General features: G+C 33.9%; 4 protein-coding genes across 5 annotated transcripts; 3 read left to right on the top strand and 1 right to left on the bottom strand.

Moving 5' to 3' along the window:
• The first annotated feature begins 356 nt into the window (after positions 1-356).
• Positions 357-2,711, top strand: LOC104750800 (cyclic dof factor 5). The gene is made up of 2 exons (XM_087493429.1): positions 357-922; positions 1,462-2,711. Exons 1-2 carry the CDS (start codon positions 494-496, stop codon positions 2,488-2,490), a joined length of 1,458 nt encoding a protein of 485 aa, XP_087349555.1. The 5' UTR covers positions 357-493; the 3' UTR covers positions 2,491-2,711.
• A 3,293-nt stretch (positions 2,712-6,004) lies between these two features.
• Positions 6,005-7,380, bottom strand: LOC104750799 (transcription factor MYB105-like). Its single transcript, XM_087493433.1, has 3 exons — positions 6,899-7,380; positions 6,440-6,808; positions 6,005-6,338 (listed from the first exon to the last, which is right to left on the bottom strand). The coding sequence occupies exons 1-3, from the start codon at positions 7,215-7,217 to the stop codon at positions 6,130-6,132; spliced, it is 897 nt and encodes a 298-aa protein (XP_087349559.1). The 5' UTR covers positions 7,218-7,380; the 3' UTR covers positions 6,005-6,129.
• A 4,531-nt stretch (positions 7,381-11,911) lies between these two features.
• LOC104750798 (disease resistance protein TAO1) lies at positions 11,912-17,098 on the top strand. 2 transcript variants are annotated; one of them, XM_087493426.1, is made up of 3 exons: positions 11,912-12,583; positions 12,715-13,819; positions 13,918-17,098. In XM_087493426.1, the coding sequence occupies exons 1-3, from the start codon at positions 11,970-11,972 to the stop codon at positions 14,308-14,310; spliced, it is 2,112 nt and encodes a 703-aa protein (XP_087349552.1). In that variant the 5' UTR covers positions 11,912-11,969; the 3' UTR covers positions 14,311-17,098. The 2 variants fall into 2 exon arrangements, with proteins under 2 accessions (XP_087349552.1, XP_087349553.1); XM_087493427.1 differs by having other exon boundaries at positions 12,715-14,056.
• LOC104753721 (disease resistance protein ADR2-like) lies at positions 15,442-17,145 on the top strand. Its single transcript, XM_087493428.1, has one exon. The coding sequence runs from the start codon at positions 15,442-15,444 to the stop codon at positions 16,939-16,941; it is 1,500 nt and encodes a 499-aa protein (XP_087349554.1). The 3' UTR covers positions 16,942-17,145.
• Positions 17,146-18,233: the final 1,088 nt, after the last annotated feature.

Here is an 18,233-nt window from a genome sequence, read left to right as displayed (position 1 = left end):
ACCATGATTAAAAAATCGCAACCAGAGAAATTCGAGCACTTGTTTCTTAACTCTGTGTTAAATCTTTCAACCGTTGAACTATGAAGTTAGTGTTTCAAAATTTTATGTACATACGTCAACGAAAGTAATGTAACAAGAAGTTTCGATTGGTAATATGAACCGAACTTGAAAACCCTTCTTTTCCTCAAATGTTTTTGTTTATTAGTATGACTTTCATGTTACGTACATCTGACTTTTTTTTAATCATCCGTTTTGGGTACGTTACGTTAACACAATTTTGAACAAGCAGTAAGTACGTAACTAGATAATAATATTTTCATTCTTATAAAAATGCTTTTTGTAATAAACCAGAGGACACTACGAACCAAGTGTTTTTTTTTTCCCTCTAAATATTCCTTATAATATCCTATGTGGCAACAAAGAGAAAGGTGAGAAAATCTTTTAGAACGCCACTAGAAGAGGGAATCAAAAAGAGCGTGAAAAAGATCTCAAAATGCCAACTTCCTTAATAAAACATGTGGCTCTCACATTTTCACAAGTCTCTCTCTCTCTCTCTATGCTGACTTGTAATTTTCTCTTTCTCTCTATCTATCTTCTTTCTTCTTCTTTTATGCACTATCTATCGTCATTAATACCCAACCCCAAGCCCCTTGTTTTTCTCTCCATGCTCCGATCTTTAAAGAAAGAAAAAAACGATTTAAACCTTCATATACCTAGAAGTTTCCATCATAATATAGTTATGTCTAAAACTAGAGATACGGAGATAAAATTGTTTGGGAGGACAATCACATCTTTCCTGGCTGTGAATCATTGTGATCCGTCGTCGGTGTCCCCTTTTCACGATGTTTCTTCCGATCAAAGCAAGGATGGTTCTTCTTCTTCCTCGTCGTCTTCTTGTTCTCCAACGATTGGACCAAACAAGGTATGTCATGAGAATCCATTTTTTTTCTTCTTTCCCTTATGTTGTGTTGTTGGTTAATCATCTATCAACGAACTTCTTGATAGATTCTATTGTGGGTCAATTTTATTTAAGATTCTGAGGGAGGCCCATTTCTGAATTGATGGAATCTAGTAATTGGTCGATCTCGATCTGATTTTTTTTTTTTTTTTTTTTTTTGTTCTTTGGGATTTTGAGTTGCCGTAATTTTTTTGAGACTTTCTTGTTCATCTCTCTGTTTTATGCTCTTTCTTATGAGTTTAATTTTTGTTTCCATTTTTTCATTTAGTATTATGATAAATCCCACTTTTTTTTAAAAACTATTGCATAGTTAAGAAAGCACGATTTCAAAATTCTGATTTTTTAGTTGAATTATGAACACTAGTTACCAGATTCAACATCTTTCTCACCTTGTTAGCTATTATTACTAAAAACACTAAATATTGGTTATTGGCTATAGACTATTTATATCCGTAAAATGGCTCTTTGCTATTTCTAATCCAAATTCTACAAAACAATTTCAGGTTCCGGCTGATAAAAATGAGAAAGAGAATAACAGATTCAAAGATCCTTACATACTATCCGATCTAAACAAACCGTTAAAAGCAGTATCTGAGATCTCATCATCACCAAGAAGCTCTAAGACCAACTGTGATCAACAGAGCGAGATCACGACAACAACAACAACAAGTACTACATCAGGAGAGAAATCAACGGCTCTCAAGAAACCGGACAAGCTTCTTCCATGTCCGAGATGCGAAAGCGCAAACACCAAGTTCTGTTACTACAACAACTACAACGTGAACCAGCCACGTTACTTCTGCAGGAACTGTCAGAGATATTGGACAGCTGGTGGATCCATGAGGAGCGTTCCCGTCGGCTCAGGTCGTCGCAAGAACAAAGGATGGCCTTCTTCAAACCATTACTTGCAAGTCACTTCTGAGGATTGTGATAACAATCACTCGGGAACGATCCTTAGTTTCGGTTCTTCGGAATCTTCGGTTACAGAGACTGGTAAGCATCAGTCAGGAGATACCGCGAAGAAAAGTGCTGATCATTCAGTTTCTCAAGAACACCAAAACTACCAAGGGTTTCTTCCACCGCAAGTAATGTCACCTAATAATACTTCTCCTTGGCCTTACCAATGGAGTCCAACAGGTCCTAATGCTAATTTCTACCCTATCCCTTTCTACTGGGGTTGCACGGTTCCGATATGTCCTACCTCAGAGACTCCACCATGTTTAGGAAAACGGTCAAGGGATCATCAAACTGAGGGAGGAATCAATAATACTACAACAACTTCTACTACAAGAGCAAGATTGGTTTCAGAATCACTTAGAGTGAATGGTCAAGCTACTAAGAGCGCGGTGTGGTCTAAGTTACCAACAAAACCGGAGAAAAAAACGCAAGGGTTCAGCTTGTTCAATGGATTTGACACAAAGGGTAACAGCAACAGAAGAAGCTTGGTCGTCCCTGAAACTTCTTACAGTCTACAAGCAAACCCTGCAGCGATGTCTAGAGTTATGAACTTCAGGGAGAGCATGCAACAATAATCTATAGTCATACATTCATGAACTGAGAGAGTTGAGTTTAGCTAATTGTTACCTTGTGGAAGAAGGGGACGCTGTGTAGATATTTTGTTGGATCGTACTAAGAGTAGATATAGTATATTTACTGTTGTAGTATCACAAAGAGAAATATTTTTGGAGTTGTAGATATTTCTCTCCATTGTGTTATGAAGTTGCAACATATATAAACCTTTTAGATTAATATCTACGTGATCTATCTGAAATCGCAATTACGTTTTTGCCCATGATCCCAAGAGATAAATACTCTCAACTCCAAATTGTGGTAAGTGCATGTCAGAAGAGCATGATGTTTCAACTTGTACGTTTTTGGTATTAAGTGTAAATGGGTCAAACTTATTTAAGATAAGTGATGAGAAAATTGGAATATGACACCGAATAAAGAAAGCAGAGCATCTTTCACTTTCATTTTCGGATTAAAGAAAAGAATCCAACCACTGGCACTGAAAAAAGGTTAAAAGAAGAGCATAAAAGTCTCTTTTTCTGGCTTGAAATAAATATTCCTTCTTTTGCAATGTCCTTTTTCTTTCTGTTTGCATCTTCACTAATCTTTTATACTACTACTCATTTTGGTTATTTTTACTTATTATATTGCTTTTTTAATAAATATTATGGATGCCTTATTCTCTTTATATCTTAAAACTTATCAACAGTTAAAATGGTTCAATTGTCTAATCATTTCATAGAAGTTGTTCTTGATTTAGTTAAATGCATCATGCATGTCACATATGACATATTTAAGGGGCAACCCAAATTCATTTAATACATGAATTGAGCTCATATATATGGTTTTTCCCAAACCAAAAAACTAAAATAATTATTGGATTTTGTATTTTAGTTCTACAAGAGAAGTACATATTTATTAGGTGAAGATTAAGGCACATACTTTTAGATTGTTTTCACTTGGTTGAACAGTTAGAGCATCTCCAATGGTCCTCTATTTTCACCTGTAAACTTTATTATAGAGTAGTTTTGCTCCAATGGATCTCTATTTTTACCTCTATAATAGAGATTGCTATTTTTTTCTCCCTATTTTTAGAGGAATCTATTTTTTCCTCTATAAATAGAGGTGAACTATTTTATTTGCAAAGTAGTCATCTTAATCTTTAACTTCTTTTATTTATGACCAAAATAAATAAAATAAATATTTTTAAGAACTAATAATACAAATTTAATAAAATAAGTATTTTTAAAAACTAATAATATAAATTTAAGTATAAACATTTAGTCTAAAATATTGAGACTACCATTTGGAAAAGATAATTTCTATAAATTATAATATTTATTTTTCATTCAATCCATAATAATTATTTTAATACAAAAAATTAATAACTTAATAATCCGGTAAATTACTTTGGGATTCACCAATATCGCTAAAATATTGTGAAAATGTTACAAATTTAAAGTCTAATGGGTTAGTTTGCAATTTTTATAAATAAAAGGTGTTAATTGTAAAATAAAAAAAGAATCTATTTGGAATATTCTTTTTAGAGGAAAAAATAAAGAAAACCATTGGAACAGAACTCTCCTCTATTATAGAGATCGTCTATTATAGAGGAAAAAATACGGAAAACCATTGGAGATGGTTTTAGGCCCAAAAAAGCTTAGAAATCATACGTTTGAAGAATTATAAGCACGATGACTTCGCATGCTCTTTCCCCAAACCGGAAGTCTGTTCTAAGTGGTTGGTGAGTCCTCTTTCTTTAACAATAATGGCAACCGAGTGGACACAAAAGTTTTGGAGGTGCTCGAGTGGAGAAAGAAATAGAAGAAAGAATTGTACTTAGAAAGCAAATATTAAACCTTACTTACCGTTGGTAGCTCAATCGATAGACTAGTTGGCCACCAAAAAAGAAAGAATTATTTTAAAGGATCACCAATTCGAACATCGACGATAAGAAATGAACTAATTTAACGTGAGCCTTGACGTGTATAAGTCGCTTGCAGATGTTTACAAATGATTAATCATATGACTAAAGTTATTAAATATTCATTTAAAATGTCAAGAAAGGAGGAATAAAGTTAGGTAGAATTCGTAAGAGGCCTCCCATCTCTCAGCTTTCACCTGGACCATCCATACTACGTAGAGACCGATACGTATATATAAGTTTGTAAAGTAGTTCAGCTTTTTAAAGGAAACGAACAGAAAAAAGTGTTTTCTTTCTGAAAAAAAAAAAGTTAAAGTCATCAATATTTATTTGATTATTGCATTACCTAATGAATTAACATGAATGTTCTCCTTTATTGGTTGTCCTTTTGGTTTGATATTCTTTCACGCATCTGCTTTCAACGTTTCGATTTTATCAACCAATATATTTCGTTACTGGTTCCATTCCTCATTTTAACGAAATCTTAAAAAAATTACAATCAAAAGAAATATTCACATGCAACTACAAATGGTAGTACTCTCCGGCTTCCATTGGCCATCGACATATGATAATGTTATATATGTTCTCGATCGAGAAATCATCACATTTCCAAATAGAGCTGAGATTGGGCTTGAGCATGGCCTATTGGCCTAGGCCTAGAAGAGATTTCAATCAGAGGTATTCAAACGTACGCCTACCTATATGGTCCAGTACACTAGCTAGAAATGCTTACCGTTTTATTCTCTTCTTGGCTACATATTTCCTTAATGTTTGATAAAAACTTGTGACAAATCGCAATGTTACAAAATTCTGCGATGCACTAATGACTAATCAGATATTTTTTCTAATGTTGTAAACGAAGAAAACAACAAGTGATTTAGTGTAAAGAGAACGTAATACTTATGTCCAAATTTTAACACGATCGATTATATTTATTTAATCATATAAAAATGTTAAGCTGAATAGCTAGGTATAGAACAAATAGTACGTATCATGAAATAAATGAAATGATTATTACAAAAAAATAATAGGTAGGAGAACGAGAGAAGAAGGGGCCATGTGGGTGACATGAGGTCGATGAGACGCATAAGTAAGGAGCAATGAAATGTAATATGGGTGTGAGAATAATTTAAAGAGTGGATGTTTGGACTTTCTGTTGCAGAATCTGTGCCTGAATCTTGCTACCTCATCAATATCGCATGTTATCATTAACTTCTGCATACTCCAAATAAATACAATAGTACATTATTCTCTTTTATTTGACTTCTCTATCTCTTTTTTTTGTTGTCGTCGTTTCTTATTTCCACATCATCGTCCCTGCTTTACCATATGTCACCTTCCTCTTCATATGCGAAGCATGTTGTTGTTACTCTCACTCCACACAGTTTTTGGACCATTAATGACGGAATCTGACATTTTCATATAAGATAAGAGTTAGTTAGAACTATAAAGTGGTACACATATGTTTTATATACTTCAAATCAAGTTTGGTTTTGAAGGTGCAACAATTTGGCATGTACTGTAATGAAAAACACTAATATATATTTACCAACGAGTGGTATATATATATGTACGTACGTACTAATACGCGTTAGGAATGCTGCATGTGACTAAGGACAACAACATTTTAACTACAAATTTATTATTAACGCAACAAAACTACATCGACAGTGACTCAAATCATTTCAGAATTGTTGCTAACTAACTGAAGCTAGTCTTGTTCATCATGATGATGAGATCACGACGCCGTCCCCAACCCAAGAAAATCGAAAAATGGTGGTTCCTTCTCCACAGTCGACGTTCTGTCAAACATCTGATCACTCTTCCCGGTTTGGTGTGAAAAATCGAATGTAGTAGCCTCTTGTGTCCATGCAGTGTAATCCCCGACCATCATTTCGTTTTCGAACATATCCACCATTAATGGACTCTCGTTTCCATTATCATAACCTAATTAAGGGGTACAAAAATGGAAGAAGTTTAAATTAAAAGATGCAAGTATATGGATATGAGATTTGTAAACCGAAAGGAAAGAGAACACAAACTCAAACCTGGGAAGCAAGGAATGGGCAACATAAGCTGCTTCTGATCATTGGTAACAAGGTGGGTCAAAGCTAACCTAGTAGGGTCAAAATCATTAAAAAAGTGAGGATTAGGTTTACTGAGTGGCTTAAGAGGAAGCACCGTCTTCCTCCTACGGTAAGTAGAAGACTGTTCTCTAAACTTGCGAGCCATTATGACATGCCAATGGTTCTTCACAGAGTTATCAGTCCTCCCAGGGAAAAGCCTCGCTATCATCGCCCACTTGTTACCATAAAGCTTATGAGCTTGCAATAGCCTCTCTTCTTCTTCCTCTGTGAAGGCCCTTCTGTTTATCCTTGGGTCTAGTTGGTTAAACCATCGAAGCCTACAGCTTTTTCCTGCTCGTCATTGAAACCTAAGAATCTGAATCTTGACAAGGTTTATAACTAAGGGATATATATATATATATATATATATATTATACGTACCGGATCTTCCTTGGAGCTTTTCAGCTATGAGGTTCCAGTTCTGTGGGCCGTAGACGGCGACTAGTTCTTTGGGCTTAGCATCTTCAGCGGGTCTCCAGTGTCCTCTCGACACCGAAGCTTTTGACGAGTGTCCAGAGCTTCCATAGTCTGCTGTGTCTTTCTTGCTGCAGTTACTGTAATCACTTAGATAAGAGTTCCTAATCTCTTCTTCTCTTTGACTTGTGGGGTAGCGATGGAGATGTTGATCGTTGTTGATGTTTAAAGAGAAGTGGTCCGATGAAGAGATCTGATCCATCAAACGGAGATGATCTTCCGACATGATACAATGTTGTTGTTGGTTAGTGATGAGGTGAGGACGAAGACGAAGAAGAAGGGAAGCAAGGTGTTATGGAGAGAAAGGCCACGTCAGTATGCACCATCTACATCCTCATTGGAGGAGAGATGCAATATTAAATGTGGCTTTTTTTTTTGATAATAATATTAAATGTGGCTTTGTATAGCATAATTGATATTTGTGTGATATTATTACGTAAGGCTCTAGGCTATGTGCGTGTATATGTAGATATGTTGTGACCTTATTTTCTGACAAAATGCTGTTATACAACTGTTAAAAAGGTTCATGGACTGTCACGGACTGATTTGAAATCTGATATATATTTGTCTTTATGCATTATATATATAACTAAATTAGTATATAAAAAATATTATCTCAAATCTAGAAACATATTCACAATAATCCTGGCTGAAAACTTTGTTATTTTTTTTTTTGAAAAAAAAACCTATAAATGTGAAAACATATAGAGATGAAAGAAATAATCAAAAAACATGGTAGGACAGAAAAAGAGTAGATGACAGGGAACACGTTTCCTACGTTGTGAGCAGTGTGAGTTGTGTTTGGAAAAGTGGAGAGATGAAAAGTTGTTAAACATCCGGAAACATCTTCTTCTTTCTTTTTAGTTCAACTGCTTTTAAACTTTGTTGCCCCAAACAAGACATTATATTGTTACTATGATTGCTTGCCGGACAAAATGTGGGTTTACACCTTTGTAAACCAATGTGGTTTTTGAAAATGGTTAGTTTGATATCACACGTGTGAGGGAGATGAAAGAGTGAATTTGAAGAAACCTAATCCAAATTTCACTTAAAAACCATTGACTAACACAACTTGTGTTATACAAGATACAGTACATTGATTTGTGCTTCTACCTAAAAACAAAATCCTAAAATTTACATATTTTATTTTAATAAATGCTTGTTGACGTTGTTTGTTAACCGGAAGTACTAGGATGAAACTAAAATATCTGAAGTAGTCCGAACTAAATCCCAAAAAGGCTTTAAAGAACATTTGAATTGACTGTTGTTGCGTCTCTTCTAACCATACTAATTTGCCTCACACGCACACTTTCAATGTCCTCTCACCAATCCCCATATCTCTCTCCAAAATGTGTGAATGACTGTGATATAATCTACAGAAAATAAGTCCGATTTTCATATAGAGTCTTGACTACTTGTTGCCATATTAATCTACCATTTACTGATTTACTGATTACCCAACCATCTATTGCAGAAGTGGCTGCTATAAATCATTTTGCAAGGGATTGGTTAAGAGTTTTGCATTCATTACACCATAATGCAATTTGTACCTTCCGGTTCAAAAGCCAGAAAATATAAAGTCCGCTTTAAAAAAAATAAATGAATTTACTGTGCAACGTGTATATGTTTTGATGAAATGCTTAGACACTCCATATTAGCCATATCTAGGAATGTCAAATTAAGGAAATATGTTCGGTGAAACTTAAAAATTTAAAGTAGATGTATTCTTTATTTGACCAGAAAGATATCAATTGGCAGAGGAATACATTATAACAGATTCAGAGTATTGGTTGCAGACTTGTAAGGACCATCTGCAAAGATTAACTGAGCATTTCCTATGCTTTCTTTTTCTTCTTCTTGGTCAATAACTTTAAATGTATATATATGGATCGTTACTTTTTCAAAGAGACCAACAACTCACCGACTAGAAGCATTAGCAGTTTAGAAGGTTAAGCAATCTACACCCAAAATTGCACCTTTATTCTTTTTTTTTTCTTAACATGTTGTATACTTATTCAAGTTAACAATATTTATTCACCAAAAAAAAACTATTTTTATGGGGTTTTCGGTTTTCGTTTATATTAGGAAGCCATTACGCTACTTTACTGATTTTAATTTTGGTGAAATATCAATAATTGTTGTAGGGATATCATCAGAAGTAAATTTCAGTTTTAAATGAGGAACATAAATGTTGGGTAAGGAAACATGATTCAGAAATGAATGCATAGGATCCAATTCATATCAACAGGGAAATGTTTTTCGAGTTTACTGTGGTTCAATTTCAAATAAGCGACCCCACGACCTGATTTTAGCGTACCATGTTGCACAAACTCAATAGCACGTGCATGCTCTGCTCCTCATTATCCTACTACTATACTATACTATACCTACACTGCTACACACACGCGCATTGCTCAATTATGCATCGATCATTTAGGAGCACATATAGTGACATATCCTATTATATAGCTAGTTTAATTGATATGCATGGTTTACTTTTACAGGTAGAGAATTTCAGGGCAGAGAACTCTAAACTAGTTTATGGAATTCCAAAGGTTTTTATTTTTACAATAGTTTTTGTAAAGAGAGAACACGTTTGAAATCAACATGATTGGGACATATTTTCTAGATTAACTTTCTAACTAGCTAGCTAGGATTCCTTAGGTTAGAGTTTCAACAACTGGTCGTTGCTTTGGCTGAAATATATTCAGTACAATTTAGTTTGATTTGGATTCAACTTGGTATTGTTTTAGGATTCTAACCGGGAAAATATACGACATGGTGGATTTGGACTTTAAAACAGGAAAACAAGTGCTGTCTCAAAGAAGACAATTACACAATGACATAGATGAATCGAAATGAAGTTGAGATGACGACGACGACATGTTAGATCACCAAGAAGAGACTCACTGTTCCTAGAGTCAACAAAAACCCCATGACATGAAAGCAAACCAAATAGTAACGATCTCTCATTTATGATAATAGAATTGAATGATATGACCCGTCTATTATCAAAGCCCCGTTGCTCTATTTGGGGAAGTTTTATAACATTTTTCTTCCCAAACCATCATCACAACCAACAAGAAATGTAAAACTACTGTACCTTCAATCAACCCTGTGGATTATAGATGTTGGGGCCTCGTTCAATATATTCAATATAGAACTATGAATATATGTACTGTATGTGCGAGTTGTCACGTAAAGGGAGCTAAAGATTGTAGCCTTATTTTAAAATTTTCATCTAGATTATTTATTTATTTGCAACATTTATTTCAACCTGGTCTAGGGAGGTAATAACTTTTATCGACAACATTCCAAAGTTTCAGTATTGAGCGAGCGGTAGACATTTGCATGAATTTGTGAATAAATAAGATGGAATGAGCAAGCTGATCATCCCTACCAAAAATTGAAGAGGCATAACTAGATAAGAATCATGATTGTAAAGGCCTAAAGGGTTATCGTAGCTACACCCTTGTCTTGTCTCTCTAATAATTCTACAGGGTATATATGATACTTAGTTCCGATGTTTTTAAGACCATACCGGAAAGTGAACTGGGAGTCTTTGGCGTTATTGGGTCAACTGGTCGAACTAGTTAAAACACCGGTCAATTAGTTTATAGTTTTGTGACTTTTGTGTCTTATGGATATAATATTTACTTGTCTATAAATAGATAAAAAACATACACAATTAAGTACAAAACAACTTAAATTCATTAAAATAAAACTCAAAACGTTAATTAGACAAAACTTGCATGAAATGTTAATAATATAATCTCGGGTATAATAATAAGTGTAATAACGTAAGCACTAACCAGATTGAGTGGGCATAAGCAGCAAAACCCATTAAGACATTAACCCAATTTAAATTTTTCAATTTTTAATGAATTCGTTAGCAATAATAGTCCATGCGATATATCATTTAATACCAATCAGATTTTTTTAAGGCTTACTGTCGATGATGCATTTGGATTTTGGAGTGTTGAAGGACAAGAAAAAAAAAAAACACTTAAAATGCTTAGCTAAATTACATAGCGCATTATACACTAAAACCTCTATAAATTAATAATGTTGGGACCAAGACATTTTATTAATTTATAGTGATATTAATTTATAGATATATTTTTAATTGTTTATTTTTTTTAAATTATGAATTGGAACAATTATAGCAAAATAAGATTAAACTTTCTGATGTTTTAAATTTTATGGTTTAGGAATTGAACTTGTATTATTTATAAAGCATTATTGACAATAAATTACAAATACTATAAACAAATTGACTTATACACATGACATACATAAATTCAAATTTATGAATAATAATAATATTAATTCTCATATTTTAATAATCTGTCTAATTATCAAATTGTAAATGATGCATATCTAAAAATTAAAACTTTAAAATTTAATTATTTGTATGACATGTTATAAAATATTTTAGAGATATCATTATAGTTTAAAAATACAACATTACAAATGTTCTATAGAAATAAGTTTTAGGAGAAACATACAATATTATATCAGTATATATATATATATATATATATATATATATAAATTTACATGATTATTAATTTATGATATTATTGGGACCATATTTTACATTGAGATTTCAAAAAAATTATTATCTTATTATCTTATCGAATATTGTTAATTTTTACACTGGCCCGACTTGGGACCAGCAAAATTTATTAATTTATAATGATTATTAATTTATAGAGTATTCATTTATAGAGGTTTTACTGTATATTTAAGCCCATTCTTAGCCTGATCTTTTCATTTTACTTCCTTGACTTACTACTATAGTGTTGAGTCAATGGAGTCAAGATAACGACATAACGTGTTCAATAATGTAGTTGGAGTCAAGATAACGTGTTCAATAATTTATCTACACAAACCCCTCTTTGTTAATACATCATTCGTTTAGCTGCGCTACAAAGTAAAATATTTTTTTTTCTGATCTTGAGATTTTCTGAGTCTTATGTTAATGGATTTTTCTTTTTTCCTCACAATTTTTGCTACTGCTACAATAAGCTTCTTCATCATTTTTAGAAAATTCAGAATCCATCAAGAAAACATAGACGTGGGTTCTTCTACATCTTCTCCATCTTCTTCAACATCTCCTCCAACTCTTCCATCTGCTTTGACTTCCAACTGGACTCACCATGTCTTTCCGAGCTTCCGTGGGGAAGACGTTCGCAGAAACTTTCTAAGTCACATTCAAAAAGAATTTCAAAGAAAAGGAATTACTCTTTTCATTGATAATGCGATCAAGAGAGGAGAATCCATTGGTCCTGAACTCACTAAAGCCATTAGAGGATCTAAGATCGCTATTGTCTTACTCTCGAAGAACTATGCTTCTACAAAGTGGTGTCTTGACGAATTGGTGGAGATTATGAAATGCAAGAAAGAGTTTGGTTTAACAGTGTTTGCCATTTTCTATGACGTTGATCCATCTCATGTTATGAAGCTGACTGGAGAATTTGGAGCTGTCTTTAAGAAAACTTGTAAGGGTCGAACAAAGGAGAACATTAGCAGACGGAGACAAGCTTTTAAGGAAGTGGGTACAATTGCTGGTTATGATTCAAACAACTGGTTTGTCCTTTTAAATCCTCCTTTACTTAATATTTCAACACATCAAAATATAATATATTCCTTTTGAGTCCATATGTCAAACTTCATATTACTAATTTAGAATATGTATTGATCTCACTCTTTATTGGTAGGGAAAGTGAAGCTGCCATGATTGAAGAAATTGTCACTGAAATTTCCAAAAGATTGATTAGTTACACACCATCAAGTGATCTTGATGGTTTAGTTGGGATGGGAGATCATATACAAAAGATGAAACAATTGCTTTGCTTAGACTCAACAAATGAAAGGAGGACGGTTGGTATTTCAGGTCCTTCTGGAATCGGTAAAAGCACCATTGCTAGAGTTCTACATAATCAAATCTCTGATGATTTTCAACTGAGTGTTTTTATGAAAATCAAACCAAGTTATGCAAGACCAATTTGTTCTGATGATCACGATGTGAAGTTGCAGTTAGAGCAACAATTTCTATCTCAATTATTTAAACAAAAGGATATCAAGATTCATCATTTAGGAACTGCACAAAACTTTGTGATGGGGAAGAAAGTTCTTATTATTCTTGATGGGGTGGATCAATTAGTACAATTACGTGTCTTGCCAAAAGCGGTATGCCTTGGTCCTGGATCTCAGATTATCATTACAACACAAGACCAAAAACTTTTGAAGGCATTTCAGATCAAACATATTTACAATGTGGATTTTCCACCAGATGATGAGGCTCTTCAAATCTTCTGCATGAATGCTTTTGGACAGGATTCCCCATATGGTGGTTTTGAGGATCTTGCTACCAAAGTTACATTACTGGCTAGTAATCTCCCTTTGGGACTTAGGGTTATGGGTTCTTATTTTCGAGGAATGTCTAAGGAAGAGTGGAGAGGGGAACTACCAAGGTTAAGGGTTCACCTTGATGAAGAAATTGGGAGCACTTTAAAGTTTAGTTACGATGCCTTGAACGTAGAAGACAAAGATTTATTTCTTTATATAGCGTGCTTTTTCAACGATGAAGGCATTAATTGTACCTTTGAGGATACTCTTCGTCACAAATTCTCGAACGTGCACCAAGGGCTTCAGGTCTTAGTTCAAAAATCTCTCATATCCGAGGAGACATTTTCACCAATGCATAATCTACTAGTTCAATTGGGTAGAGAAATTGTTCGTAACCAATCCATTTATGAGCCTGGGAAACGTCAATTTTTGGTTGATGCGAGGGAGATTTCTGAAGTACTCACTCATTATACAGTAAGTTTTGTTATTTATCCTTCAGTTCCTTTACTCCTTATACAAATTTAATGCATTTGATATTTGACCATCTCTACTATTATATATGTAATTTTTAGGGTAGTAAAAGTGTTATAGGCATAAATTTGAACCTTTCTTCGATCGTGGACAAACTGATTATAAGTGGGAGCGCTTTTGAAGAAATGCCTAATCTTCAATTTTTGAGATTCTCTAATGATGGTTTTTATAGTCTCAAAAGATTGCACTTACTGCAAGGCCTAAACTATCTACCTCCAAAACTAAGAATTCTACACTGGCATTATTATCCAATGACATGTTTGCCTTCTAATTTTAATCTGAAGTTTCTTGTCAAGATAATATTGAAAGAAAGCAAGCTCGAGAAAATGTGGGAAGGATTTCAAGTAAGAATTTACCACTCTTCTATGAGTTTTGTTTTATTTCATTTTTATTCATTATTTATATATATGCGATTACTGTGTCGAAATTGTTAGTCTCAAAAATACGGATAGAAGAGTGATCCTTAGCCTTTAAATTCTTTCACTACTAAATTTATTCTCTTATGCTCTGTTCAGGGGCGGATACAGACAAATATTTAGTATGGGGCACTAATAAGATTAATAATTAAATTAGAGGGTATATAAATAAATATTATACTATTTATTCAAGGAAAATAAAAAAAATAGAGTGGGGCACGTGCCACACCCACGGTCAACGTGCGTCCGCCACTGGCTCTGTTTATTTTTTTGTCATTACAGTCGCTTATTAATCTTAAGGTTATGGATTTAGAATCTTCGAAAAATTTGAAGGAGCTTCCTTATCTATCAACGGCCACTAATCTTCTAAAATTGGATCTTGTTGATTGCTCAAGTCTGGTGGAGCTTCCTTCCTCTATTGGGAATGCTACTAATCTTTTGAATTTAAATTTGCAACATTGCTCAAGTTTAGTAAAGCTTCCCTCCTCCATTGGAAATATTATTAATCTCCAAGAATTGGATCTCTATTGTTGCTCAAGTCTAGTTGAGCTTCCGCTTACGATTGGAAATTGCATTAGTCTCTAGGAATTGGATCTCTATGGCTGCTCAAATCTGGTAAAGCTTCCATTTTCTATTGGAAATTGCATTAATCTCCAAGAATTGAATCTCAATAAATGCTCAAGTCTAATGGAGCTTCCGTCTTCTATTGGAAATAATGTTAATCTCCAAAAATTATGTCTCAATGAATGTTTAAGCCTAGTGAAGCTTCCCTCCTCCATTGGAAATATCATTAATCTCCAAGAAATAGATCTCTATTGCTGCTCAAGTTTAGTGGAGCTTCCCCTTTCTATTGGAAATTGCATTAATCTCCAGGAATTGGATCTCTGTGGCTGCTCAAGTCTGGTTAACATTCCGTTTTCTATTGGAAATTGCATTAATCTCCATGATTTGGATCTCAATAGATGCTCAAGTCTAATGGGGATTCCATTTTCCATTGGAAATAACGTAAATCTCCAGATATTGTGTCTTGATGAATGCTCAAGTCTGGTAGAGCTTCCACTTTCTATTGGAAATTGTATTAACCTCCAAGAATTGTGTCTCAATCAATGCTCAAGTCTGGTGAAGCTTCCACTTTCTATTGGAAATTGAATGAGTCTCTTCAAACTGGATCTTTATAATTGTTCAAGTCTACTAGAGCTTCCTTTTTCTATTGGAAATTGCATTAATCTCAAAAAATTGGATCTTGTTTGCTGCTCAAGTCTGGTGGAGCTTCCGTTTTCTATTGGAAATTGCATTAATCTTCAGGAAATAGATCTTTATGGCTGCTCAAGTCTGGTGGAGCTTCCAATTTCTATTGGAAATTGCATCAATCTCCAGAAAATGGATCTCTATAGCTGCTCAAGTCTGGCGGAGCTTCCTTTTTCTATTGGAAAATGCATTAATCTCAAGGAATTGGAACTCAAGAGATGCTTAAATCTAATGGAGCTTCCGTCCTCTATTGGAAATATAGTTAATCTCCATAAATTGTATCTCAATGAATGCTCAAGTCTGGTGGAACTTCCGGTTTCCATCGGAAATTGCATTAATCTCCATGAATTGGATCTCCACAACTGCTCAAGTCTGGTAAAGCTACCATTTTCTATTGGAATGATTATTAATCTCAAGAAATTGAATATTAGTGGATGCTCAAGTCTAGTGGAGCTTCCCTCTTCGCTTGGAAACCTCAGAATGTTGATGACGTTGAGTTTGCAAGGATGCACAAAGATAGAGGTTATTCCGATCAACATCGTTTTGGATTCTCTAGAAAAACTTGATGTCACTGGTTGCTCGCAATTAAGAAGTTTTCCTGTGATTTCTACAAACATTAGAAAACTTATGCTATGTGGAACTTCGATAAAAGAATTTCCCTTGTCGATCAAGTCATGCTCTCGACTTCATGACTTGCGCGTAACATTCTGGAAAGACCTTGAAAAATTCCCACATGTTTTTGACATCATTACAGAAATGGAGTTGAGAGATACAAGAATAGAAGAAGTTCCTGCATGGGTCAATGGAATGTCTCGTTTACGTCAACTTGTACTCAACAAATGCACAAAGCTGGTATCACTTCGACATCTTCCCGGTTCCTTAAAATATGTAGATGCGGTGAACTGTGAGTCCTTGGAGACACTTGCTTGCTCCTTTCCCAATCCGGAGGTTTGTCTCAAATTTGTTGACTGCTGGAAACTGAATGAAAAAGGGAGAGACAGCATCATCCAGACATCAACAAGTGAATATGCGATTTTGTCAGGTAGAGAAGTGCCTGTGTTCTTCACTTATCGAGCTACTACTGGAGGTTCTTTGGTAATGAAGTTGAATCAGAGGCGTTTTCCTACGTGTTTGAGATTTAAGGCTTGCATCATGCTGGTTAGAAAGGGTAACAAAGCTGATTATGAGGAATGTGAGTCAGTATATCTTACCATCGTAGACAAACAGAGTGGTCACAATTATTATTCAGAAAGCCCAACTCTAAGTCCACTTTTAACGGAGCATCTGTACATATTCGAAGGTGAAGTAAAAAATGTGGAATCCTTAGAGATTTTCTTCAAGTTCGAAGTCGACAGTGAAAAATGGGATATAGGTGAATGCGGGATACGCCCACTCTTGTAGGAGGACTCTCATGTCGAAGGTTCTATAGTGACGTGATTCTATTGTCTATTTCCATATTCTGTTTATAGGTTTGTAATTAACACAGTTTCCTTCTTCTTTCTATTTCTCTGTTTAAATTTTTTGTAACAAATGGTGTTCAAATCGGAATCATTAAACATGTCTCTACTGTGAGAAATCAACCAAAGTTTAAGTCGGATTCAGTTTCTTGGTTGACTAATACAGGCTTGATACAATTCAACATATAGATTTATCAACTTTCGTATCATTATTAATTGTTGAACTTCTTCTCATGAGTTGCAAGTTTGCTTTCTTTCTCTTATTTTCTCTATTTATCTCCTCTGTTTAAGCAATAAACACAGTGACTTAAAGAGATTCATAAACTGATTCTAAGCTTATACATTGATAGCTAGAATAGAACTATTACAAGCAGAATTAAACAAGTCACTTTAGACAACTTCACCTTAGCTAGACTCTAACCAGCACAACACTCTTTCTTATTGGCTTAACCAAACTAATGACCAATTACTTCTGAACTTGATCGTTGTGTCATGTTGGGGTCTCGTTCAATAAAATAAATTCTTCAACCTGCTGGTTTAGTGTGGTAGTAAGTAACTCTTAACGACACCATTCCAAAGTTTCAGTATAAATTGGTACTTTTATGGTACTCCAAATTAAATTTGTTGGAATAAGCAAGCCGATCATACCTACCAAAGATTGAAGAGACATAACTGGAAATTATACTTATAATTGTGAAGGGTTATCGTAGCTACTTATTTTATACAAAATTTGTGTGTATTTTTTATAATGTTAAAATAATTTTTGATACTTATAGTTTTTAAACAATCTAATCATATAATCTTAATATTTTACATTTAGTCCATTGTCCGTAATAAAGATCATAGCTCATTTTATCATATAACTCATTACATCTAACCCCAGCATGAATGTATATTTACCAAATATGTTATATATATATATATATATTTTTTAAAAACTAAATTAGAGTATTTTTGGTTTTTTATTTTTGAAATGTTAAATATTTATCATATTCTGTAAAAATATCAAGTTAATTTTGAAAATTAGAATTTACCAATAAACTGTTTTTCCCTGATGGAACTTGAAAATCAAATTCTCCACCATCTCTAAACATAAATTCACAAATCTTCGCATAATTGTAAAGAGATGGTATGTAATAAATGTAATTTTGTTAGAAAATGATAATCATGGTTTGTTTATGAAAAATGATTTTAATAACGGTATGTTAAATGATATTTTGAAAAAGGAATTTTGGG

The sequence above is a fragment of the Camelina sativa genome, chromosome 16, assembly GCF_030686135.1.
Source record: "Camelina sativa cultivar CO46 ecotype springtype chromosome 16, ASM3068613v1".
In the NCBI taxonomy this organism is placed as follows: domain Eukaryota; kingdom Viridiplantae; phylum Streptophyta; class Magnoliopsida; order Brassicales; family Brassicaceae; genus Camelina; species Camelina sativa.
The sequence above is the reverse complement of the archived record's forward strand: the minus strand, read 5'-3'. Positions and strand labels throughout refer to the sequence as shown.

Coding starts and splice junctions, on each gene's coding strand:
- LOC104753721 (XM_087493428.1), top strand. CDS start 15,442: ATGAGTCTCTTCAAACTGGATCTTTATAATTGTTCAAGTCTACTAGAG.
- LOC104750799 (XM_087493433.1), bottom strand. CDS start 7,217: ATGTCGGAAGATCATCTCCGTTTGATGGATCAGATCTCTTCATCGGAC. Junction 6,809..6,898: donor AAAGCTCCAAGGAAGATCCG/GTACGTATAATA, acceptor AATGACGAGCAG/GAAAAAGCTGTAGGCTTCGA. Junction 6,339..6,439: donor GCCCATTCCTTGCTTCCCAG/GTTTGAGTTTGT, acceptor CCCCTTAATTAG/GTTATGATAATGGAAACGAG.
- LOC104750798 (XM_087493426.1), top strand. CDS start 11,970: ATGTTAATGGATTTTTCTTTTTTCCTCACAATTTTTGCTACTGCTACA. Junction 12,584..12,714: donor GGTTATGATTCAAACAACTG/GTTTGTCCTTTT, acceptor CTTTATTGGTAG/GGAAAGTGAAGCTGCCATGA. Junction 13,820..13,917: donor AAGTACTCACTCATTATACA/GTAAGTTTTGTT, acceptor TGTAATTTTTAG/GGTAGTAAAAGTGTTATAGG.
- LOC104750800 (XM_087493429.1), top strand. CDS start 494: ATGCCAACTTCCTTAATAAAACATGTGGCTCTCACATTTTCACAAGTC. Junction 923..1,461: donor CAACGATTGGACCAAACAAG/GTATGTCATGAG, acceptor AAACAATTTCAG/GTTCCGGCTGATAAAAATGA.